Source organism: Rhinopithecus bieti, unplaced genomic scaffold, assembly GCF_001698545.2.
Source record: "Rhinopithecus bieti isolate Rb0 unplaced genomic scaffold, ASM169854v2 scaffold_57534, whole genome shotgun sequence".
In the NCBI taxonomy this organism is placed as follows: domain Eukaryota; kingdom Metazoa; phylum Chordata; class Mammalia; order Primates; family Cercopithecidae; genus Rhinopithecus; species Rhinopithecus bieti.
Genome location: NW_016823089.1, coordinates 14,530 through 40,191, shown reverse-complemented (window position 1 = coordinate 40,191; position 25,662 = coordinate 14,530). Strand labels below are relative to the sequence as shown.

At 48.9% G+C, this 25,662-nt stretch overlaps 2 protein-coding genes across 4 annotated transcripts; both read left to right on the top strand.

The window, feature by feature from the left end:
* Positions 1 to 573: 573 nt before the first annotated feature.
* On the top strand, positions 574 to 17,740 carry TTLL13 (tubulin tyrosine ligase like 13). Of its 3 annotated transcripts, XM_017861210.1 has the most exons (17): positions 574 to 1,179; positions 2,321 to 2,588; positions 2,933 to 2,973; positions 4,959 to 5,077; positions 7,771 to 7,901; positions 8,172 to 8,328; positions 9,014 to 9,157; positions 9,511 to 9,596; positions 9,913 to 10,144; positions 10,611 to 10,795; positions 14,119 to 14,304; positions 14,606 to 14,783; positions 15,077 to 15,256; positions 16,059 to 16,170; positions 16,866 to 17,109; positions 17,419 to 17,540; positions 17,630 to 17,740. In XM_017861210.1, the coding sequence occupies exons 1-17, from the start codon at positions 1,176 to 1,178 to the stop codon at positions 17,716 to 17,718; spliced, it is 2,478 nt and encodes an 825-aa protein (XP_017716699.1). In that variant the 5' UTR covers positions 574 to 1,175; the 3' UTR covers positions 17,719 to 17,740. The 3 variants fall into 3 exon arrangements, with proteins under 3 accessions (XP_017716699.1, XP_017716700.1, XP_017716701.1); XM_017861211.1 differs by having other exon boundaries at positions 17,419 to 17,634; XM_017861212.1 differs by lacking the exons at positions 17,419 to 17,540; positions 17,630 to 17,740 and having other exon boundaries at positions 15,867 to 16,170; positions 16,866 to 17,113.
* A 72-nt stretch (positions 17,741 to 17,812) lies between these two features.
* Positions 17,813 to 24,740, top strand: NGRN (neugrin, neurite outgrowth associated). Its single transcript, XM_017861213.1, has 3 exons — positions 17,813 to 18,032; positions 18,439 to 18,549; positions 23,722 to 24,740. Exons 1-3 carry the CDS (start codon positions 17,869 to 17,871, stop codon positions 24,320 to 24,322), a joined length of 876 nt encoding a protein of 291 aa, XP_017716702.1. The 5' UTR covers positions 17,813 to 17,868; the 3' UTR covers positions 24,323 to 24,740.
* The last annotated feature ends 922 nt before the right edge of the window (positions 24,741 to 25,662 follow it).

Genomic DNA, 25,662 nt, shown 5'->3' with positions numbered 1-25,662 from the left:
ATCAGGAGGTTTTGTTATTCCTTAGTGGAGCTATCTCAGTCCACCAGAGGGAAAGCCTTGAAAGGCACATGGCCTTACGATGGCTGTCACTCTTTTTTTTTTTGAGAGGGAATCTCGCTCTATTGCCCAGGCTGGAGTGCACTGCAAGCTCCGCCTCCCGGGTTTACGCCATTCTCCTGCCTCAGCCTCCCGAGCAGCTGGGACTACAGGCACCCGCCACCTCGCCCAGCTAGTTTTTTGTATTTTTTAGTAGAGACGGGGTTTCACCATGTTAGCCAGGGTGGTCTCGATCTCCTGACCTTGTGATCTGCCCGTCTCGGCCTCCCAAAGTGCTGGGATTACAGGCTTGAGCCACCGCGCCCGGCCGGCTGTCACTCTTGAATGCATACGCTGTGCTAGCTAAACTTAGAGTTATTAAAGAATTGAGCCCAGTGTGGTGACGCCCTCCTGTAGTCACAGCTACTGGGGAGGCTGAGGCAGGAGGATTGCTTGAGCCCAGGAGGTCCAGGCTGCAGTGAGCTATGATGGTGCATTCCACTGCACTCCAGCCTGGGTGACACAGCAAGACCCCATCTCAAAAAAAAAAGAAAAAGAAAAAGAAAAAAAAGAATTGAGGGAAGGCAAACAGCTCTTTGTCCTGATCATATGCTTGGCCAAATTCCTTGGCCCGGAGTTTAGGGAAAGATGGGAGTGCGGTGAGAACTGGCTTGGAAGCAGGAGGGCTGCAAGTCCCATGATGCACCGGAGGAATCTGGCCTCGAGGCTGGCCAGCTCCAAAGGGCAAATGCTGTTACCCGCCCCCCGCCCAAGATGGCCTCGGCCGGCGCCCAAGTAGGTGTGGCTGCAGGGAGGCCCCGCCCCCAGAACGCTTCTCCAATGGGAGCTGCCCTCGTGTCCATGGCAACCGCAGCGGCCACTGGCTTGCTCAAGGAAGCGCTGCCCCTGCTGCCGCCGCCACGGCCGCCGGGAGCTAGGAGTGAACCCCTGCGGGGGAAGAGGTTCCCCCTCGCGATCGTGGGGACAGCCAGTCCTGTGAAACGAGGAGGCGGTTCCAGACGCCCAGAAACGCCCAGGGAGAACTGGAGCCGGGGGAAGAGGGGACATGAGCGGCCAGCTGAGTGCAGCCCCAGGCCGCTAGGGGCGGACCCAGCAGTCCCTCAGCTCTCCTCGGAACCATGGGTGGGCAGTCTCCACTGTCACAGCCCAAAGGGTCTTAGCCATCGGGTGCCTGTCCCTAATGTGTACACGTGCAGAAAATGAGTCCTGGGACAGGCAAAGGGCCAGTGTAGGGGGCTTTTGGTCTTCAGCTGTATTTTATCTATTCATTTATTTAAAGACTCTTGCTCTGTCGCCCAGGCTGGAATGCAGTGGTGTGATTTCGGCTTACTGCAACCTCCACCTGCCAAATTCAAGTGATTCTGTTGCCTCAGCCTCCTGAGTAGCTGGGACTACAGGCAACGCACCACCACGCCCAGCTAATTTTTGTATTTTTAGGAGAGACGGGGTTTCCCCATGTTGATCAGGCTGGTCTCCAACTCCTGACCTCAAGTGATCTACCGGCCTCAGCCTCCCAACGTGCTGGGATTACAGGCGTGACCTACTGCGCCCGGCCTTCAGCTGTATTGTGTTGTGTTGTATTGTATTGTATTGTATTTTTTGAGATGGGGTCTCGCTCTGTTGCCCAGGCTGGAGTGCAGTGGCGCAATGTCAGCTCACTGCAACCTCTGCTTCCCGGGTTCAAGCTATTCTCCTGCCTCACCCTCCCGAGTAGCTAGGACTACAGGCACGTGCCACCACGCCCAGCTAATTTTTTGCATTTTTAGTAGAGACGGGGTTTCACCGTCCGAGCCAGGATGGTCTCCATCTCCTGACCTCGTGATCCACCCACCTCAGCCTACCAAAGTGCTGGGATTACAGGCGTGAGCCACTGCGCCTGGCCGATTCAGCTGTATTTTAAAGCGAAGGTCCCCCCAGCACTGCCAGCCATCCTCCTTCCCAATCAGGTACAAAAGAGCCATGGTCATGGCCCATACCATCTGTGTCCAACTACTGAAGGCACCCCTGTGCATTGTATGATCCAGTGTGATCCTGGATGATTGAGGTTTGTCATCAGGGAATCCACATCTCACTGGTATCTTCCACTCCCATGCACCTCCACCTACCTGGATACATCCCATTCCTCGGTGAAACTGTTTTGTCCTGAAGGGGCAGCAACATTCCTTTAAAACAGCATGAAGGTCGTTCTGGTGGATTCCTTCAGGCCTTCTAGGGCCTGAGGGAGGTCTGATATACACTTCATTCCCACCTCCCAACCCCTCAGAATCTGAGAGAATGGAGCCGAGTACCTGTAGGACCAGCGAATCAGAGGAAGACTATGTTGAGAAAAAGGAATCTGAGAAATGTGTTAAAGAGGAAGCTACCATTCCCTGTAACTCTTCACAGCAGGCTCTCTTAAAAGCTGACTATAAGGCATTTAAAAATGGGGTTCCCTCACCCATTATAGCCACAAAAATTCCGAAGAAAGTCATAGCCCCAGTTGACACAGGCGACTTAGAAGCTGGGAGGAGGAAGAGAAGGCGGAAACGCAGGTAACTATTCCCTAGATCCCCTCAACTGCCCAGCTCCAGGGAGTCACCCACTGGCCTCCCTTCAACATTTGGGGGAGCTGGGATCTAAGATCTTCCCTTTAGCCTACAAAAGAGGACAGGAAATGCTGGAGCATCATTAACCCTTTGATACAACAGAAAAAAAAATTCAGAACTATTTAGGCTGGTTCATTTTGGAATCCCAGCCTGTTTATATCATCCTGTTCTTTCTTTTAAGTGGCTTCTAGAGAAAAGGAATTGTGTTGTGAACTTGTTGGATGTCTCTTCGTCTGGGTGCCTGTCCTTCCCTCCCACTCTGCCTGATTTATGCTATTCCTCCATTCTAGATCCCTGGCCATCAACCTGACCAACTGCAAGTATGAGAGTGGTAAGCACCCAGCCCGTCACTCACACTATGGTGCATAACAGGGTGCCTACAGCTGCTGCTCTTCCTCTGGAATGGACCCCCGACCAGGCTTCCAGCCCCTGGGGCCTGGCAGGCTTGCCTATAACCTGTACTGAGCTTCCTAGGTGTCCTCTGCCTCAGACACTGGTAGCTGAGACATTGCTGTTACAGGCAGTCTCAGTGTTAGGGAGGGTATCTTCACAGTAAACAAGGAAAAAAAAAAAAAAGTCCAAGAGCCACCACTCAGCACTGCCCACCCTTCCCAGATTCTATTTATTTATTTTTGAGACAGCGTCTTGCTTTGTCATCCAGGCTGGAGTGCAGTATTGCAATCATAGCTTAATGCAGCTTTGAACTCCTGAGCTCAAAGCCATCTTCCTACCTGAGCTTCCCAGTAGCTGGGACTACAGGCCTGCAACACTATGCTCAGCTAATTCTTTTTATTTATTTATTTATTTTTGAGACCAAGTTTCACTCTTGTTGCCCAGGCTGGAATGCTATGGTGTGATCTCGGCTCACTGCAACCTCCACCTCCCAGGTTCAAGTGATTTTCCTGCCTCAGCCTCCCAAATAGCTGGGATTACAGGCATGTGCCACCACACCTGGCTAATTTTGTACTTTTAGGAGAGACGGGGTTTCTCCATGTTGGCCAGGATGGTCTCGAACTCCTGACCTCAGGTGATCCACCCACCTCGGCCTCCCAAAGTGCTGGGTTTACAGGTGTGAGCCACCGTGCCCAGCCTGCCCAGCTAATTCTTAAATGTTTTGTAGAGACAGAGTCTTGCTATGTTGCCCAGGCTGGTCTCGAACTCCTGGGCTCAAGTTATCCTCCAACTTCAGCTTCTCAAAGACCTGGCATAACAGGCAGGAGCCACCATGCCAGACCCTTCACAGATTTTACCAGTGATGAGACAAGCTTAAAAGTTTTTCAAGGAAGATTTGAAGGGACTTCAACAATTAAGAAAAAAAGAAAATCTCCAGCTAGGTCCTTCCCCTAATATTCCCTCTGGCATCTTTTTTTTTTTTTTTTTTTGGATGGGGTCTCGCACTGTCACCCAGGCTGGAGTGCAGTGGCGCGATCTCGGCTCACTGCAAGCTCCGCCTCCCGGGTTCACGCCATTCTCCTGCCTCAGCCTCCCCAGCAGCTGGGACTACAGGCGCCCACCACCTCGCCCGGCTAGTTTTTTTGTATTTTTTAGTAGAGACGGGGTTTCACCGGATTAGCCAGGATGGTCTCGATCTCCTGACCTCGTGATCCACCCATCTTGGCCTCCCAAAGTGCTGGGATTACAGGTTTGAGCCACCGTGCCCGGCCCGCCCTCTGGCATCTTTATAAGGAGCCACCCAAGTGTGGAGTATGAAGTGCCAGTGTGACCCCTACCTATAGGCGGCTCCCCAAGCCACAAACATCCGTGATTGAGGGATAAGACTGACAGGAGCAGCCGGGCACGGTGGCCCACGCCTGTAATCCCAACACTTTGGGATACCAAGGCGGGCGAATCTCCTGAGCTCAGGAGTTCGAGACCAGCCTGGCCAACATGGCGAAACCCCATCTCTACTAAAAATACAAAAATTTCCCAGGTGTGTTAGTGGGCTCCTGTAGTCCCAGCTACTGGGGAGGCTGAAGCATGAGAATCACTTGAATCTGAGAGGCAGAGGTTGCAGTGAGCAGAGACCATGCCATTGCACTCCAGCCTGGGCAACAAGGGAGAAACTCTGTCTCTAAAAAACAAACAAACAGAAAACCAGGTTCTAGTTTTCTCTGCTAGGTATTTTGGAAGGGCCCTAACAGCCCCTAAGAACTTGAAATTGCCATGTGGTAACTAAAGTGCGGGGCTGAGGCGAGAACTACCTCCCTCTTCAACCTGCCCTCAGGTCAGGTGTATACCTTACCTGACCCAGCTACACAGTTCCAGGGCTAGTTGCCGGTGTCCATGCTGGCACCACTGATCTCCCTGTCTCTGCAGTGCGTCGGGCAGCCCAAATGTGTGGCCTGAAAGAGGTGGGGGAGGATGAAGAATGGACTCTGTACTGGACAGACTGCTCTGTCTCGCTGGAACGAGTCATGGACATGAAGAGGTTTCAGGTACCCATCTCCTGGCCTGAGAGCCTACAGGGGCTAGGGCCCCAGAATGACTTTTCCCACCTCCTTGCCCAGGCACCCAAGACTCCTACTCTTTGTGGCTGTCCCCTTGTGCAGACAGGAAAGAGCACCCCCCAGGGTCTTCTTTTCCAGTGGAAAGATCTCCTCTTGGAGATCTTGGGTTTCTGGAATTACCGGAAGGAAGTGTCTGGTGGGCACATCCTATCTCATTATTTGTGCTTTGCTTGGTGGCATCTGTGTGTAGCTGGCCCTCTCCAGGGTGGGTGAGCTCATCTTAGGGAGAATACTGGGAGGCAGCTTCAGAGCTAACATCAGGGCCAGCTGAATGATCCAGCCTTCTAAGCAACTTAGCTTAACATTCCACATCCATTAGGAGACTGCAGGGTCCTGCCTGGTGGCAAGAAATTCAGGAATGATCCACTGGGGTCCACAAGAATAGAACTGCCTTGTGATATTTTTATTATCCTCTAATTGGGTGTTTGTGGTGATCAGCAATAAAATAATTTAAAAGGGTCTGCAGGCTTATTCTTTGGGGAAGCAAGGCAGGAAGTTGAGGAAATTAAAACCTGTCCCATGACTAGTCTTGGGAGAGGTGCCGAAGAGAGAAAGCAAGTGCTAGAAGTTCTCAAGAAGCTCCAAAGGAGGTTGGGCGTGGTGGCTCACACCTGTAATCTCACCACTTTGGGAGGCCGAGGCGGGTGGATCACTTCAGGTCAGGAGTTCCCTTGAACCCAGAAAGGTGGAGGTTGCAATGAGCAGAGATCATGCCACTATACTCCAGCCTGGGTGAGTGACAGAGTGAGACCCTGTTTTAAAAATAAAAAACAAGGCCAGGCACGGTGGCTCACGCCTGTAATCCTAACACTTTGGGAGGCCGAGGCAGGCAGATCACAAGGTCAGGAGTTCAAGACCAGCCTGACCAACATGGTAAAACCCCATCTCTACTAAAATACAAAATTAGCCAGGCGTGGTGGCACACACTTGTAATCCCAGCTACTTAGGAGGCTGAGGCAGGAGGATCGCTTGAACCTGGGAGGAGGAGATTGCAGTGAGCCAAGATTGCGTCATTGCACTCCAGCCTGGGCAACAGAGCGAGACTCCATCTCAAAAAAAAAAAAAAAAAAAAGTTCCAAAGGAGGGGCATTTGTAAAATGAGGATAGCAGGCTGGGTACAATGGCTCATGCCTAAAATCCCTTTGGGAAGCCAAAGCAGGCAGGTTGCTTGAACTCAGGACTTTGAGACCAGCAACAGGCAAAACCCAGTCTCTACCAAAAATACAAAAAGAATAAAAAAATTAGCTAGGCATGGTGGTGCATGACTTTAGTCCCAGCTATTTGGGAGTCTGAGATAGGAGGATCTCTTGAGCCTGGGAGGCAGAGGCTGCAGTGAGCTGAGATCACACCACTGCATTCCAGCTTGGGCGACAGAGGGAGACCCTGTCTCAGGGAAGGGGAAAAAAAAAAAAAACCGGCATGAGGATAGGCCGGGCACGGTGGCTCAAGCCTGTAATCCCAGCACTTTGGGAGGCCGAGACGGTCGGATCACGAGGTCAGGAGATCGAGACCATCCTGGCTAACATGGTGAAACCCCGTCTCTACTAAAAAATACAAAAAACTAGCCGGGCGAGGTGGCGGGCGCCTGTAGTCCCAGCTATTTGGGAGGCTGAGGCAGGAGAATGGCATGAACCCGGGAGGCGGAGCTTGCAGTGAGCTGAGATCTGGCCACTGCACTCCAGCCTGGGCGACAGAGCGAGACTCCGTCTCAAAAAAAACAAAACAAAACAAAACAAAACAAAACAAAACAAAAAAACGGCATGAGGATAACAATAATTAGCAGCATTCATTGAGGACTTACTGTACAACAGACCCTGTGTTAAATGCTTTTATGTTATTAGCCCATTAAATCCTCAAGAACAGCCCTGAGCAGCAGATATCCCTTGGTTAGGACATGGAGAGTGAGAAATACTAAGTTCATACAGTGAGTGCAGCCAGTGACTGGGAAAGCCAGTGAGAGAGCACAGGAAAGACCACCCCCAGGGTATTCTTTTCCAATGGAAAGATTCTCCTCCTGGGTCTCTGGAATTACCTGAAGGAAGTGTCTGGTGGGCACATCCTATTTCATTGTTTGTTCTTTGCTTGGTGGCATCCCGGATGCTGCCACCCACCCGGCAGGACAGAGCAGGACAGAGCAGCCAGGGGTTTCTGGCAGGCACCAGGGCGATGCCACACCCTCTGTGGGTGCCATGGTACCACATTCCTTGGGGCTGGTTCTTAGTTTCCTTTTCTCTTTTGTGTCTTTTGGGAAATGCTTTCATCTCATTGTCTGCTTTGTGCTACCATGCACTAGTTATTGTTAGAGGACTAGGCTTGGTGGTCTGAGGGATGTTAGAAGGTGGACTGTGGAAGCCACAGTCTTGGCTAGGTACATCCTTTCTCACTGCCCCTCATTTGCTGAGCTCAGTGTGGATGTGTGTGTTGGGTAGGAGTCACAGAAGGTTTTCTCACCTGCCTCAAGGAATCTTCCTATTTTTGCCCTTGAGTCCTCGGTGCAGTGCTTACCTCCACTGTGACTTCTCCCTTAACCTTCCCAATCCTCCTCCACTGCTTCCTGGGATGCCCAGGTGCTAGGAACTGCCACTTACTCTGGGGGCTCGTACTAACTGGCTGTGTTTCAGAAAATCAACCACTTCCCTGGCATGACAGAAATCTGCCGCAAAGATCTGCTGGCTCGGAACCTCAACCGCATGCACAAACTCTATCCCTCTGAATACAACATCTTCCCCCGCACCTGGTGCCTCCCCGCAGAGTGAGTGGGTCTGGCTTCCATGCTGAGATACCATGGGGAGGAAAAGGGTCGTTCTCAGAGTTCCCTCCAGGCTCTGGTCTTGTGACCTAGGAATGTCTCAGAGGGATGGAAGTGGAATGAGAAAGTTTCAGCTGGTCAAAGAAAAGAGGGTCGGGTCTGAGACTGAGTGTTCCAGGAAGAGCATGGACTAGATAGCAGGAAGAGCTCCATGGGGCCGTGGGAAAGCCATGATACACAGAAACCTTTTGACCAGGCCTTCTCTACACATAGCTACGGGGACTTCCAGTCCTACGGTCGTCAGCGAAAAGCCCGCACGTATATCTGCAAGCCAGACAGTGGCTGTCAGGGACGTGGCATCTTCATTACCCGAAATCCCCGGGAGATCAAGCCAGGAGAGCATATGATCTGCCAGCAATACATCTCCAAGGTGAAGGATGCCTCAGGACCATCAGCCTTCCCCAACACCCAGCACTGGGCTGCCTCGTCTCTCCCAAAAGCCAGGAAGGAAGCTGGTCCTAGGCTTCTACCTTTCCCACTAGCCCCCTTTTCGTGGAAGCAGTATCCAGCCATGGTTCACAACCAGCCTGCCTAGGGTTAAATCTCAGCTTTCCACTTCCCAGATATGTGACCTTGGGCAAGTTTCTTACCCTCTCTGTGCCTCTGTCTCTTTATTGATTGATTGAGACAGAGTCTCGCTGTGTCGCCCAGGCTGTAGTGCTGTGACACGATCTCGGCTCACTGCAACCTCCACCTCCCAGGTTCAAGCAATTCTCTGCCTCAGCCTCCCGAGTAGCTGGGATTACAGGCACCCACCACCACACCCAGCTACTTTTTGTATTTTTAGTAGACACGGGGTTTCACCATCTTGGCCAGGCTGGTCTTGAACTCCTCACCCCGTGATCCACCCTCCTCAGCTTCTCAAAGTGCTGGGATTATAGGCATGAGCCACCACGCCTGGCCTCTCCTCATTTATTAAGTGGGAGTAATAACAGTAACTACTTTACATGGTTATTGTGGAAATTCAATGAGCTGTGTATGTGAAGCACTTACAACAGCTCATAGTAGGCACTTCAAACGTGTTATTATTCCCTCATGGGTTTGTGTGCTCCCAGCCCTTCCTCATTGATGGCTTCAAGTTTGATATGCGAGTCTACGTCCTGATCACATCCTGTGACCCTCTCCGGATCTTCATGTATGAGGAGGGCCTGGCCCGTTTTGCCACCACACCCTATGTGGAGCCCAGCCATAACAACCTGGTAAGGGGACTGGGAAGCACTCTTCTTTTCCACTACCATGAGTGCTGAGGTTCTCTAGAGAAACATGGTAGAGAGGTTTGTCACTGTCACCAAAGAACAAGGAATGAAGTCAGCAAGAGCTGCAGTATCTAGCTGGGAGGCAAGTGTTTGGTAGGTGGTAAATGAGAAAAGGTCAGCACCTGGAGGAGCCCAGCACACCCTCTGCCCCAGGATCGTCCAGAATAGCAGTCCTCTGGTGGAGAGAGACAGGAGACAAGAGATCCTTGGGAGGGGTGGGGAGTAAGAAGGCAATGAAGGGCTGGAGAGGACGGCCACATGCAGTCTGAGACCACAGGGCCACTCTCTCTCCACAGGACAATGTCTGCATGCACCTGACCAACTATGCTATCAACAAACACAATGAGAATTTTGTCCGGGATGGTACTGTGGGCAGTAAGAGGTACTCGCTACTCTGTTTTCTCCTGCTTCCTCTGCTGCTTAGCCCCATAGTCCCAGTAGCCCATGAAACCGAGCTGGCTCTTGGGAGGCTAATTGCCCAGGGAAACTCAGCCTTTATAGACCCTGTCCTGTGCCTGCACTTTGGAGCTCTAAGTGCAGCCCCAAACCCCACCCTGGTAACTAGTCCCTGCTCCAAACTGGTAGCAGCCCTTCAAAGCCCAGGCATGCAATTAGGGTTAGTGTGAGGGAGCCTCCTGCCTACAGCCTGGCCCCAGTGGCCTAGAAACTGGCCTTCCTCTGAGCACTGGGCCTCGCAGGAAGCTGTCGACACTCAACATCTGGCTGCAAGAGCACAGCTACAACCCTGGAGAACTGTGGGGGGACATCGAGGACATCATCATCAAAACCATCATCTCAGCCCATTCTGTTCTACGCCACAACTACCGAACCTGTTTTCCCCAGTATCTGAATGGAGGTACATGTGCCTGTTTTGAGATCCTTGGTTTTGACATCTTGCTGGACCACAAGTTGAAGCCCTGGCTGCTAGAGGTGAGGATTATCTCCTTGCAAAACCAAGGTCCAGAGGCCTCCTTGAATAGGACACCTGGGACAGGGGTATACTCAGGTGGTGGCACACAGAATGGGAGATGTGAAAACCCTGGGGTGGGTGGGAATCAGCAGAAGGCATAAGATCTCTACCCTTTTGACCTGCTGAGTCAAATCTTGGTGGTTTTTGGCCTCTACCATAGGGATGCAGGTTTGGGATCCCCAGTGCCCTAATGTAAGTTTTTAGGGACACACTATCTAGAGAGGCAGGCCAGCTGATTTGCTCTCACTGGTCTGTGAATTGGAGATCTCTATGGCAGAGTTTTGTGGCCTTGGAAGCCAGAGCATCCAGCCTCCCTGGCTGAGGCCATGGGAGAGGAATATCTCAGACCCTCTAGTTCTGCCTGCAAGAGGCTACCACCTGCTCAGGTGGTCAGGGAAAGGGGTGTATAATGACTCTTCCTGGCAGGTAAACCACTCTCCAAGCTTTACCACTGACTCACACCTTGATCAAGAGGTAAAGGATGCACTTCTCTGTGATGCTATGACCCTTGTCAACCTCCGGGGCTGTGACAAAAGGAAGGTGATGGAGGAGGATAAGCGGCGAGTCAAGGAACGGCTTTTCCAGTGCTACCAACAGCCACGAGAATCGAGGTGTGCTAGGTGTCTGGCATGTGTTTAGTTCTTCATTATTCCTGAGACTAAAAGTCCTCCTTTAGATGGAGAATGTGGCCTGGGGCTGATTTGCTATCAAAAACAACTTTTTGCATAAATAATATGTTCATATTTGCATTAAAAAATCACAGGGCCAGGCTTGGTGGCTCATATCTGTAATCTCAGCATTTTGGGAGGCCGAGGCAGGAGGATTGCTTGAGCCCTGGAGTTCAAGACCAGACTGGGCAACATGTGAGACTCTGTACCTAAAACACAAAAAAGAAACAAAAGAATAATAATTTAAAAATAAAAAAATTAGCTGGGCATGGTGGCGTGCCTGTATTCCCAGCTACTCAGGAGTCTGAGGTGGGAGAGTTACTTGAGCCCAGGAGGTCAAGACTGCAGTGAGCCGTGTTTGCACCACTGCACTCCAGCCTGGGTGACACAGTGAGACCTGGTCTCAAAAAAAAAAAAATCATGTATCATAGATATGTTCAAAATTTTAAAAATACAGGGGATAGTCTTTCTCCTCCCCTTCTCCTCCAGGTACTCAGTTTTACTCTCTGGAGCCAATCAACATTCCTACTATCGTGTATATAGTAAGCATTTAATGTATATGTATTTATACAAAATATTTTTCTCCCTGCCTACCCAGACAGAGGCATAACTTTCACACTGTCTGCACCCTGGTTAGCAATGTATTTTAGAACCATTCTCATGTTAGCACATAAGGAGCTTTCTGTGGTTTGATTAGCTGGTTTGTTTTTCTAACAAAGCTCCTTTAGAAACCAGTTCCTGAGAAACTTTGTAACAAACACAGAAAACAGTTTAGTCATTCAATAATAGAGAATCATTTACATCTGTGTTGGTTACCCATTGTTGTTTTCTTTGTAAAATGAGTTACAAACATGGTAACTGGTTACCAATACTAAAATTGTAATTTGTTAATGATATGTATGTTACCACTATGACCACATTGCTCTTCCCACTTGCATTCCAGTATGCAGGGGGCAGTGTGTGTTTGATTCCCCATGAGAGCCACAGGGCCTGGGACACCGTAAGCACTCAGATGTCTGCGTGATGAATGGGAGTGAAGTAGAACTGTAAATATACTGGCTATTCCCACAAGACTGGACTGTGTACCTGAGGGTCATGAAATGTGTCTTTCAGTAAGGAAAAATGGTTGAACAGTACTGGACTAAATAAACAAAATACAATCGTACACTAGAGTACTAGGAAGCCATTTAAAAATATTGTGGTCAGGTGTGGTGGCTCATGCCTGTAATCCCAGCACTTTAGGAGGCCGAGGCGGGTGGATCACTTGAGCTCATGAGTTTGAGACCAGCCTGGGCAACATGCAAAACCCTGTCTCTACAAAACATACAAAAATTAGCCAGACATGGTGGTGCACGCCTGTGGTCCCAGCTGCTCAGGAGGCTGAGGTGAGAGGATGGCTTGAGCCTGGGAGGCCGAGGTTATAGTGAACTGAGACTGCATCACTGCACTCCAGCCTGGGCGATAGAGTGAGACCTTGTTTCAAAACATTAAATTAAAAAATAAAATAAAAATATTGTTGTATTATTTCATTTTCATTTAAAGAAAGCAAGCAAGCGGTCAGGCGCAGTGACTCACGCCTGTAATCTCAGCCCTTTGGGAGGCCAAGGCAGGCAAATCAGGAGGTCAAGAGATTGAGACCATCCTGGCCAAAATGGTGAAACCCCATCTCTACTAAAAATACAAAAATTAGCTGGGCGTGGTGGTACTAGCTACTCGGGAGGCTGAGGCAGAAGAATTGCTTGAACCCAGGAAGCGGAGGTTGCAGTGAGCTGAGATTGTGCCACCGCACTCCAGCCTGGATGACAGAGCAAGACGCTGTCTCAAAAAAAAAAAAAAAAAAAAAAAAGGAAGGACGGACGGACGGACGCACAAGCTAGTGAGTGGCAGAGCCAGGATTCAAAGTCAGGAGGTCCTGCCTTAGATCCATGCTCGTAATCAACAGGCTAATTGCATAGTAAGATTATGGGAGACTTTATCTTCTTTCTGCTCTTCTAAATTTTCTGTGATGAACATATATTACTTTTTTCTTTTTCTTTTCTTTTTTTTTTTTTTTTGAGACTAGTCTTACGCTGTCATCTAGGCTGGAGTGCAGTGCCGCAATCTTGGCTCACTGCAACTTCCACCTGCTGGGTTCAAAAAATTTTCCTGCCTCAGCCTCCCAAGTAACTGGGACTTCAGGCACACACCAACATGCCCAGATAATTTTTGTATTTTTAGTAGAAACAGGGTTTCACTATGTTGACCAGGCTGGTCTCGAATTCCCAACTTCAAGTGATCCACCTGCCAAAGTGCTGGAATTACAGGTGTGAGCCACCATGCCTGGCCACTTTTTTTTTTTTCCCCAAATGGAAAACTTATATCAAAACATATGTTACTTTTACAATCAGAAACCTAAAAGACTATGATAATGGAGTGCTAGCTTATGAGTAGACCTCTCTCCACTTAAGATGAAAATCAGGCCGAGTACAGTGGCTGACGCCTATAATCCCAGCACTTTGGGAGGCCGAGGTGGGTGGATCACTTGATGTCCAGCCTTGCCAACATGGTGAAACCCTGTCTCTACTAAAAATACAAAAATTGGCCAGGCATGGTGGTGCATGCCTGTAATCCCAGCTACTTGGGAGGCTGAGGCAGGAGAACTGCTTAAACCTGGGAGGCAGAGGTTGCAGTGAGCGGAGATTGTGCTAGTGTACTCCAGCCTGGGCAACAGTGCAAGAACCTGTCTCAAAAAAGAAAAGAAAAGTAAATCAGATTTCTGGAAGTCAAGACTATTTTCTTTTTTTTTTTTTTTTTTTTGAGACAGAGTCTCGCTCTGTCGCCCAGGCTGGAGTGCTGTGGCGCAATCTCAGCTCACTGCAAGCTCCGCCTCCTGGGTTCACGCCATTCTCCTGCCTCAGCCTCCCGAGTAGCTGGGACCACAGGCACCCACCACCACGCCCGGCTAATTTTTTGTATTTTTAGTAGAGACAGGGTTTCACCATGTTAGCCAAGATGGTCTTGATCTCCTGACCTTGTGATCTGCCTGTCTCGGCCTCCCAAAGTGCTGGGATTACAGGCGTGAGCCACCGCACCCAGCCCAAGCCTATTTTCATGGCTACCCACATTTGGGGCTTGCCAAAGATGGGCTTGGCAGCTTTCCCTACTTGGGCATGGGCCCGGGAGGTCAAGAACCCAGTAGGAGGGGCTCCAAACCTTAGTCAGTCTTCCTTTCCCTACTGAACATTCCCACAGCTCTCCTCTGACTCACTTGAGCTTGCTTTCCACAGGAAAGAAAAAACTGAGTCATCCCATGTGGCAATGCTGGACCAGGAACGATATGAGGATTCTCACCTGGGAAAATACCGGCGGATCTACCCTGGGCCTGACACAGAGAAGTATGCCCGCTTCTTCAAGCACAATGGCTCCCTCTTCCAGGAGACTGCTGCTTCCAAGGCCAGAGAGGAGTGTGCCAGGTGCTTTGACCGATATTCTCCTCTGCACACCTAGGTGGGGACAAGTCCTGAAGCTGCATTGCTTCCCAGCAGGGGAAGAGGAAGTCAGACACTTGAGCAGAGGAATGGAGCTATAAATCATATCAGACTCTTAGTGACTCTTTTCAGTTTAGTAGGTTTCCTGTCTTCCCCCGTCATTGCTCTCCCATCAGTCCTAAGAACAGATTATAATTTCCTACTCTTTCCCCATCCCCATTTTTCCTCACCCCTCTTCTCCCCAACACCATTTCTCTAGTGTCTGAAGCTGCTTGTGTCTTGTCAGGCAGCAACTGGAGGAGATCCGCCTTAAGCAGGAACAGCAGGAGACCTTGGGCAGTAAGAGGCAAAAGGCCAAGGACCAGAACCAGGGTGAATCAGCTGGGGAGAAAAGCCAACCCAGAGCAGGGCTCCGGAGCCATTCCACCCGCTTGGCTTACAGGAACCACAACTGGGAGAAAGAGGTGCCGGGGGTTTTGTGGCTATCTTTCTGCGGGAAAATGGGTTGGGACAACTAGAGACGGGAATTAATCTCTGCTGTCCTCTCCCCCCATGCACAAGAGAGAGAGAGAGTTCCTAATCGGTACATTGAATCTGATCCTTTGGAAGATGAAGTGAGAGAATGGACAGCAAAAGGGACTGTCCTGGGTCAGGGAAGGGATGAGGGTAGAGTGGGCAGGAGGCCTGCAGCCATCCTGGGCGATGGTTTGGGACTCATCCTTGGAGATCCTGCGTGTATCTCTCATGTACCTTGTAGCTGCTGCTGGGACAGTTGGATACCATGAGGCCTCAACAAATTATGGAAGAGGAGGAGCTGGAGCGGGTGAAGGCCCTGCTACAAAGGGAGACTCTCATCCGAAGCCTGGGTATTGTAGAGCAGCTCACCCGTCTGCAGCACCCTGGCCCCCAGGGCCAGAAAAAACTTCATGAGAGTCGGGTGAGGGTCCCTGTGAAGCCTCCCAGAGGAAAAGGGAACAAGGGCTGTCATCCCAACACATGGTGGTGGTCTCAACAAAGGAGGCTTGTGTGATGGTATCTGTCAGTGGAGCCTGGGAAAGCAGAGTGCACTAGCTGGACCTTGGGAGAGGGTCTGTTGATTCCTTTTACATCTGTTCCCAAGCTCCTTTGTTTTAGATATGACATCTAGCAAAGCGCAGCTCCAAACTTTCTTATTTACAGGAAACCTGCTCTCTATATTCCTGTCCCCAAATAACCCCACACTCATGACTGACAAATAACAAGGCCACTACCCTCAGGGGCTTCTGTATAATTTTCTCCCTAGCACTGTCAGTGCCCTGGCTCTAATGGGAGATAAGTAAACAGATTTGGGCCAACAAAAGAGCTGCCGCTTTCACTATTCCCTGGGCTAGTAGCAAATCTGTTGGGTCTACTGTTTTTGTTGAACCTCAAAGGAGTATCTGGTTAAATAGTGGCCATGGCCTAGAAGAGATTTTTGTTCAGTTACCTCCTTCGTCCAACGCTCCATCCAAACTCACATAAAAATGTGGTAAGGGGCTACTCTTCTCCTCTAGCCTAGATTTCGTTAGGACAGGCTGGGCAGTCAAGAACTGAAACCTGTGAGTCTGGTTCTATTTGTGCTCCTAAGAGGGGCTGCCACAGAGCAGGGCCCTCCTCATTTGCTGCATCCAGTTCTGCCCCATAAATCGATCCCCAGGATCTTAGGGGCACTGCCAAGCATGAATGCTGCAATCCCACATGTTCCCCGGTGCCATCTGCAGCCCAAGAACTTCACCTGGACAGGAGAGCCGGCAGCCATCAACTCCTGTTCATTGTCAATGAAGAAGGCTGGGAGGCGCTATTTTTCCAGTGCCAGAATCAGGCTGACTAGCCGTAAGTATGCAAAACTATCTTTGGTCATTTTGACCTGTGTAAATCCCACTAGCAAGCATAGAGCTTGGATGCCCCCAAAATATAAGGCACTTCCACCGGTGTAAGAATGGGGAAATTAGGGTACCCATTTATTTACCCCTTTCTTTTTTGTTTTCTTTTCTTTTTTTTTTTCTGAGACAAGGTCATGCTCTGTCGCCCAGGCTGAAGTACAATGGCTTGATCTCACCTCACTGCAACCTCGGCTGACAGGCTCAAGTAATTCTCCTGCCTCAGCCTCCCGAGTAGCTGGGACTACAGGCACACACCACCATGCCTGACTAACTTTTGTATTTTTTGTTTTCACCATTTAGCCCAGGCTGGTCTTGAACTCCTGAGCTCAGGTGATCCACCCGACTCAGCCTCCCAAAGTGCTAGGATTACAGGTGTGAGCCACTGCACCAGGCCTATTTAATCCTTTCTGTACACTAGACCCTGGTGATAGAAATGGCAGAAATACAGTCCTAGCACTCAACAGAGGTAACAGGAACATGGACAAGAAGACATACCATACCAATTACAATACAGTGTGGGAAAGACAATGGAGGGAAGCATGGGATGCCCTTCCTCTGTGTTAGTAATTGGGCCACAGCTGGGAAAGAGGTGAGCCAATCTCTTCTGTGAGTACCAACTCAGGGACATCCATGTTTCCACTGCAGAAGGACAAGCCAGCAGAAGGCTAGAAGCCATAAACCGAGTCCTGGCAGGATCAGTGCCACCCACTTTAACCCCAAAGCAGGGCTATCTTCTGCAACCGGAAAGAGTGGCATCTGACTCATGGACTGAATGCACCTTGCCCTCCATGGTAAACTCTGAACACAGAACAGCCAAAGTTGCCCTCTGCCCTGCGTCCGCACCCGTGTTGCAGCGTTCCAGAGCACTCCTCAGCATCAATCAGTTCAGGTAAAAGCAGGAGGGAAGCACTCTACCTCTCCTGGAGAACCTCCCCAGGTTTCCAAAGGGTTTCCAAAGGGCATTCAATCTTTGCTAAATGAAAGACTGCCACCAAGTTCCTCTTTGAAAAGCCCTGCCCAGGAACCCCATTTGTAAAAGGCAAAATACAAAGACACCAAGAATTCCTCAATACCCTAAGATTAACTGGGGATCAGTTAAGACTAGAAGATGAAGAGGCGCCAAGGCCAGCCATGTACTCATTTCTGCTCATCAAGCCTTAGCATGGGTTTATCGCTAGGTGATGGGTCTGAACCCTAGGTGCGGCCCTGGGCTGGAGGTCATCCAGGAGACAAAGAGCCCCTTTCCCAGAGGAGCCGAGTGCCCAAGGCACTGGGCTGTCGCCGTCAGAAGACTGCCGAGCGGAAGCCCTGCCCACCAAGGTGGCGGAGACAGGCAGGCCTGGGGAGCCGCTGGGGCGGAGGGACGGCTCTTGGAAACTGAATCCATACTTTAATTAAAATTTATGCAGTTTTCCAGGAGCGTCCTGTACCTCATTTCGGCCCTCACGTTTCAGCCAAGCCCTCTCCACAGCTACAGCCAGAAAGGGTGGGCCACTGAGCAGCCCGAGCCCAGATCTTACGCCCACCAAGTGAAGAGGGAAATGCTCGCTACTACCCAGCTTCCGGCCCGCCCCTTCCACTTCCGGCCTTACCCGGCTACTTCCGCTGCTGTTTCGTAGCAGACTGCTGAAGGCTGGTTTGCGTCGACATGGCGGTTTCCCTGAGTGTCTTGCTGGGGGGGCGCCTTTGCGCTGCCGTCGCTCGCTGTGGGTTCGCGACCCGGGAGGTGGCGGGCCCAGGCCCTATCGGCCGGGAGCCGGACCCCGATTCCGACTGGGAGCCGGAGGAACGGGAGCTGCAGGAGGTGGAGAGGTACCGGCTTCTCCTTGGGCCCTCAGCTTGAAGCTGGGCCTCGCGCCCCGGCGCCCCAGGCCTCGCCCCCTTGGCGCCGGGTGTCCTGCCGCTGCTTGCGCAGCGGCCCTTGTTTCCTCTTACCCGTTGTTAGTCGCGCAGCGTGAGGTGTTCAGCTCCCCAGGGACCACTGGTCCCTTCATTAGTAACGTATTTCATTATCAGTTTAGAGAGTTCGGCATGCTTACAGGCAGTTATTGTTCTAGGTGTTAGCTTTCTGGGTGTACAGAGCAGCTCTAAGCCGGCAACACGGCCCGGTTGCCCTTACGATCAAAGAGGGCTGGGCGCTCCATGATTTAGCCTGAGGCTCTTCAAACATCCATTCTGCTTCCACGCATGGCTTCTGCCATTGGTTCTTTTCCCCCAGCACCCTGAAAGGACAGAAAAAAGCAATCCGATTCCAGAAAATTCGGAGGCAAATGGAGGCGCCTGGTGCCCCGCCCAGAACCCTGACTCGGGAAGCCATGGAGCAGATCCGGTAAGACTCAGGGTACCTTGTTTGTATCTGCTGTGACAAGAAATGAAGGATACTGGAGCCCAGAGCACGGGTTTGGCGTTTTTGATACTGCTTTTATATTTTCATTTACTTTTTGTCATTGAAATTTATTATCAGAAAAGTAGAGTAATATAACGAACTTCCCTAAACCTGTCGTCATCTAGATTTAATAGTGTATTGTTTTGTTTTTTAAAGACATGTGGTTTCCGCCGTCACCTTGAACTCCTGACCTGAAGTGATTCGCCCGCCTAGGCCTCCCAGAGTGCTGGAATTACAGGCATGAGCCACTGCGCCCCGCCTGGTTTTAGTAGTTTTTAACGTTATGACCTGGTTGTTTCATTTTTGCTGAAGTTTTAAAATAGTAAATTGCAGACATCACAACATTTAACCCCTGCATGTAGATCATGACTTTCCCAACCTAAGGTACAGGGATGCTGGTGCTTCCATAGTTAGGTGCATTTTTCTGAAGAGAGGATCTATAATTTAGGAAAGCTTAAAAGAGATTTTAAGTTTTTTTGTTTTGAGTAGGTAAAGTGTTACATATGGCTCAACATCCTAACAGTATAACATGGTATACGCATTGAGAATTATTTGTCCCACCCACTCTCCTGTGGGTACTTTTTTTTTTTTTGGTAGATGGGGGTCTCACTCTGTCGCCAAGGCTGGAGTACAATGGTGTGATCACAGGTCACTGCAGCCTCTACCTCCTGGGCCCAAGCAATCCTCCCACTTCAGCCTCCCAAGTAGGTGGGACTACAGGTGCATGCCACCATGCCTAGTTAATTTTGTTTATTTTTTGTAGAGACAGTCTCATCATGTTGCCCATGCTAGTCTACAATTCCAGGGCTCAAGCGATCGTCCCACCTCAGCCTTCTAAAGTGTTGGGATTACAGGCATGAGCTACTGTTTGCAGCTGTACTATTTTTAATAGTTTTCTCTACCAAAACCAGGCTCCATGCCCTGAGCGAGCCACTGCGCCTGGCCCTCAATTCTTTTTTATAGATGGTGGTGTTATATTTTTTTGAGGCAGTATATGACAGTGGTTTTTAATGTTTGTTTAAACAATTTTTTCTCCTATGTATTTATTTATTTGACAGAGATGGGGGTCTCACCATGACGACCAGGCTGGTCTCAGACTTCTGGCCTCACACTGATCTTCCCATCTCAGCCTCCCAAAGTGCTGGGATTAGAGGCGTGAGCCACCACGCCTGGCCAGAATGCATTATTTAACCTGTCTTTTCTTATGGGCATTTAGTTGGGTTGTTTCCATTTCTGTTGCTCACTAATAGTGCTCCAGTGAATAACTATGTATATGTATCATTCTGCATACCTGCCAGGAGTATTTGTTATATACATTCCCAGAAGTAAGGTTGCCAGGTCAAAAGACAAATGCGTTTGCATTTTGATAAATATTGCTAAGTAGCCCTACTTAGCACATTAGTACATAATACTAATACATAATACATACTTAGTACATAAATAGTACTTATGTACTATTTTTCATTTCCATCAGAATGACTCTGGAATTGAAATTTAAAATAAAGGGGATTCTGTAGAGCTGGTCAAGATTTTGTGAGCCTGTAGCACCTTCTGGGTCCTCAGTCAGGTCTAATTTCCTCTTTTTTTGTTTGTTTGTTTTTTGTTTGAGACAGTCTCACTGTTTCCCAGGCCAGAGTGCAGTAGCAAAATCTCAGCTCACTGCAGCCTCTGCCTCTGGGTTCAAGAGATTCTTGGGCCTCAGCCTCCGGAGTAGCTGGGATTACAGGTGTGCACCACCACAGCTGGCTAATTTTTGTATTTTTAGTAGAGACAGAGTTTCACCATGTTGGCCAGGCTGGTCTCTAACTCCTGACCTCAGGTGATCCACCCACCTCAGCTTCCCAAAGTGCTGGGATTACAGGCATGAGCCACCATGCCGGCCTCTATCTCCTGTCTTCAACAATAGCTTTTTCAAACCTTCCACTTTCTTACTTATCTCCCTTTTTTTGTGGTCAATAAATGTCCTTTTAAGAGAAAAAAACAGTCCAATAAGTAAGAACTTTGAGCTTCCTGCTCTTCCTCTTTGCCCACTACTCTCAAACTTATGCTCTACTCCCATCTCAGAGGAAATGGGAGCCCTTCACTTGTCTGGGACCAATTCTCTGTATGCTTTAGGTCATATTTCTCCCTGCTTACTCAGGGACCTCTGTCCTCAACCTAAAGCTGTCTCTCGTTCTTTTGTTCCCAGTTGGTTCCCAGGGTACCTACCCTTGGTTTTTTGTTTGTATCACTGCAATAAAACTGCTCTCCTTAAATCCATCAGTGACTTCCTCAGTGCTAGACTCAAATGACACTTTGTAGTCTTTAGCCTCCTTAATAATGCAGCAGCATTTGCCCTTGTAAAAACTGCCTTTTAAATTAAAAAAAAAAAAAAAAATTAAATAAAGACAGGATTTTGCCGTGTTGCCCAACCTGGTCTCCAACTCCTGAGCTCAAGCGATCTGCCTGCCTTGGCCTCCCAAAGTGTTAGGATTACAGGTGTGAGCTACTGCACCCAACTGAAACTGCTTTCTTTTTTCTCTCTATTTACTTATTTATTGCCACTGATTCTCTTTTCGTTTTTTTTTTTGTCGTTGTTGTTTTTTTTTGAGCCAGAGTCTCACTCTGTCGCCAGGCTGGAGTAGAGTGGCATGATCTTGGCTCACTGCAACCTCTACCTCCTGGGTTCAAGCGATTCTCGTGCCTCAGCCTTCTGAGTAGATGAAATTACAGGTGCACACCACCATGCCCAGCTAATTTTTTTCTTTTCTTTTTTTTTTTCTTTTGTGTTTTAGTAGAGATGGGGTTTCACCATGTTGGCCAGGCTGGTCTTGAACTCCTGACCTCAAGTGATCTGCCTGCCTCAGCCTTCCAAAGTGCTGGGATTACAGGCAGGTGTGAGCCACCATACCCAGCCTTTATTTTTATTTTTTTAATTTTACTTTAAGTTCTGGGGTACATGTGCAGAATGTACAGGTTTGTTACATAGCGGTACATGTGCAGAATGTACAGGTTTGTTACATAGGTGTACATGTGCCATGGTGAACTGCTTTCTTAAAATTCTCTTCTCCCTTGACTCCAGTGTACCATTCCCTTCTGATTTTTTTTTTCTTTCTTTGTTTCTAGGGCTGCTTTTCTCAGTTTCCTTCCGGGCTCCTCTTCTACTTCCTATATCTTAAATTTTGTTATTTCTTAGAGTTGTGTCCTTGTCATTTTAGCTCATTCTGCATATTTCCCTGCTTGATGCTAGCCACTCAGTCACCCCTGCTATTGGCTTGTGATTTCCAAATCTGTCATCTCCAGTTCATGTTTTTCTTCCTGAACTCTAAAGGCATATATTCAACTGTGTACCAGACATCTTTGTTTTGGATATTACAGTTTCCTCAAACTCAACATGTACAAAATAGAATTCATCGTTGTTCCCTGACAACTTCATCCTGTTCCTGTTTTTCCTATAACCTACTAATTACCCAAAGCTAAAATCCTGAATCTTGACCTTGATGCTTCTTCCCCCAATATTTAGGCCCTTAGTACCAAGTTGTGCTATTTGACTTTTCTAAAATATTTCTCAACTCACTTTCCTCCTATGCTCCATTGGCTGTCTCACTTGAGACTGTCTGGATTACTGTAACAGCCTCCTGACCAATCTTTCTGCCTATACTTTTGTCACTGAAAAACTACCACTAGGTTGAACTCCTTTTTTTCCTTTTTTAATAGAGATGGGATCTCACTGTGTTTCCCAGGCTGGTCTCGAACTCCTGGGCTCAAGCAATCCCCCTGCGTCAGCCTCTCAGAGTGCTGGGAGTGAGCCACTGTGCCAGGCTGTAGGTTGAACTTCAAAATGAAAATTTATCCATGGCATTCCACTGCTTAAAATTTTTCCTTGACTTGCTCTTGCCTTGGGATAAACTCCAGACCCCTAAGTGTGATCTACCTCTTACCCCCACTGTCAGTTGAGCTATTCCCAACAAAGGTGATGTGCCACTTTGCATTTCACAAGTGTTCACTTTATCATCATTACCTTTCATCTCTCCTTCTCTACTCCCTTCTGCCAGCTTATTACTCCTTTCATCCTTTCAGACCCACTCTAGCTTGGACTTCATGAAGCAATTCCTGGGCCTGGCTGTAAGTGTTCTTATTCCCTATATCTGAGTCTCCCTCCTGGGGTGCTGTCTTTGCATCCTGTGCTATAACCTTTACCATAATGTCATTCATTGTGTCTGTCCCCACTCCCAAACTATGTAAAGGGAAGGTCAGTTCTCCTGCATCCCCAGGACCTAATGTGGTATTAGATGTCAGTGAGAGGAGCTGAGTTAATATGAAATGAAGTGACCTGACTGACAGTGGTCAAGTGTTGCTCTTGACACACAGGAATGGAACACAGCCATTTAGCTAGCACAAGATAGGGATTACATTTGCAGTTTTTCAAGCCCTGTTTTTTTGTTTTTTTGAGAGATTCTCACTCTGTTGCCCAGGCTGGAGTGCAGTGGTGCAATCTCGGCTCACTACAATCTTCACTTCCCAGGTTCAAGCGATTCTTGTGTCTCAGTCTCCCAAGTAGCTGAGATTACAGGCGTGAGCCACCACACCTAGCTAATTTTTGTATTTTTAGTAGAGATTGGGTTTCACCACATTGGGCAGGCTGGTCTCGAACTCCTGGGCTCAAGCGATCCGCCTATCTCGGCCTCTCAAAGTTCTGGGATTACAGGTGTGAGCCACCATGCCAGGCCTCAACCCCTCTTCTTCTTCTTTTTTTTTTTTTTGAGGCGGAGTCTTGCTCTGTCACCCAGGCTGGAGTGCAGTGGCCGGATCTCAGCTCACTGCAAGCTCCGCCTCCCAGGTTCACGCCATTCTCCTGCCTCAGTCTCCGGAGTAGCTGGGACTACAGGCGCCCGCCACCTCGCCCAGCTAGTTTTTTTGTATTTTTTAGTAGAGACGGGGTTTCACCGTGTTAGCCAGGATGGTCTCGATCTCCTGACCTCGTGATCCGCCCGCCTCGGCCTCCCAAAGTGCTGGGATTACAGGCTTGAGCCACCGCGCCCGGCCCACCCCTCTTCTTTATAATACGTATTGCAAGTTAGATGTTCTGATAGGAGCCTTCTTTATAACTTGCAAACCTGCTCCTTCTTCCCATAGGTATTTACGTGAGGAATTTCCAGAGTCCTGGTCAGTTCCCAGGTTGGCTGAAGGCTTTAATGTCAGCACTGATGTGATCCGAAGAGTTTTAAAAAGCAAGTTTGTACCCACATTGGAGCAGAAGCTGAAGCAGGATCAAAAAGTCCTAAAGAAAGCTGGGCTTGCCCACTCTCTCCACCAGCTCCGGGGCGCTGGAAATACCTCAAAGCTGCTCCCTGCAGGCCACTCTGTATCAGGCTCTTTGCTTATGCCAGGGCATGAAGCCTCATCCAAAGATGCGAATCACAGCACAGCTTTGAAAGTGATAGAGTCAGACACTCACAGGACAAATACACCAAGGAGATGGAAGGGAAGAAATAAAGAAATCCAGCACCTGGAGGAGAGCTTTGTGCCTGTTGCTGTACCCCTAGGTCATCCAAGAGAGCTACAGAAGTACTCCAGTGATTCTGAGAGCACCAGAAGAACTGGCAGTGGTGCATTGCCAAGTGATCAGAAGCTGGAGGAGTTGAAGGCAGAGGAGCCAGGTAACTTCAGCAGCAAAGTAGTGCAGAGGGGCCGAGAGTTCTTTGACAGCAACGGGAACTTCCTGTACAGAATTTGAGTCGGGGCTTGGTTGTGGAGATGCCTCGTGAAACACAGCTGGGCAAGTAATATATATGGAACAGCCTGGATTTCTACATATGGAGAAGCCACCTTGGAATAGGAAGAAGTGTTGAGCCTGGACTGTGGGAGGAAAAAACTGCGTGGATAGATTCAGATTTCCTGTAGTAGTGCCGCCAGTCTGACCTCTGTAGATCTTCAGTACTCACTCTTCTTGCTTGGACTCTCTGTATGTTGAAAACCAGCCATGTTGCATGTGTTGTTACAATTTTCTGTGATACTTGCAATTTATGTTTGAGAGGAAGTGAAAAGTTTGCCTTCTGACCTCATTTCCTTCTTGATCAGTGAACACTAACATTTTTGGGACAACTTAGTCAATTGTTTTCCTTACAAGCAAAATAAAGTAAAATGTAGCAGTCTGCTTTTTTGGTGCTCTCGGGTGGGATGGTTTACCTGTGAACCTTGGTGAGTGAGGGAAGGACAAAGGCAGAAAGGAAGGATCCCTGGTCGCTAAACATTGGGAGAGAGATGGAACCAGAGGAATTTCCCATCAAAGGGCTCTGTGCAGAGCATCCTGCTTAGTGATAGATTCTGACAACCAAAAACTGGACACCTTTCTCTTAGTTGCTGGGGTTCTGCCAAAGATTGGGAAATGAGGGGTTGGCAGAAAATACAAAGCAGGCAAAGGCTTTAGGGCCCTTATAATCTCCAACCACATTTTAAAGTTAATTATATTAAGAGTGGGGCACGACGGAATGTGCCTACAGTCCCAGTGACTTGGGAGGCTGAGGTGGGAGGATTGCTTGAGCCTCGGAGGTTGAGGCTGCAGTGAGCTATGATTGTACCACTGCACTCCAGCCTGGGGTAACAGAGTGAGACCTCCATCTCTAAATAAAGTCAATCTTCAGTTATGTCTCACTATACAGTTTCCTTAACCAGATTTCTACAATGGCGCCATGATGTAGGCAATCCCCGATTAAGAGGTCCCTTTTACAAATAAGGAAATAGACTCTAATATGGCTGCCAATAAGTGGTGGTGCTGGGACTTAACTCGGGTCTCATCATTAATCCAGGGCTTTTGAAATTCCAGGGATATGGCACTGTCTGCCATAATTTTGTTAATTTACTGATTGTTTTAGAAATACATCTGTTAAAACCAGAAATTTAGGGACAGCTTAGTCAATTGGTTTTCCTTACAAGCAAAATAAAGTAAAATGTAGCAGTCTGCTTGGTGCTCTGATGGGATGGCTTACCTGTGAACTTTGGAGAACCGTGTCCTGCTTTCACAATTTACCAGCAAAAATGGCTACTCAGAATTTAAATATGTGTAGGACTTAATGA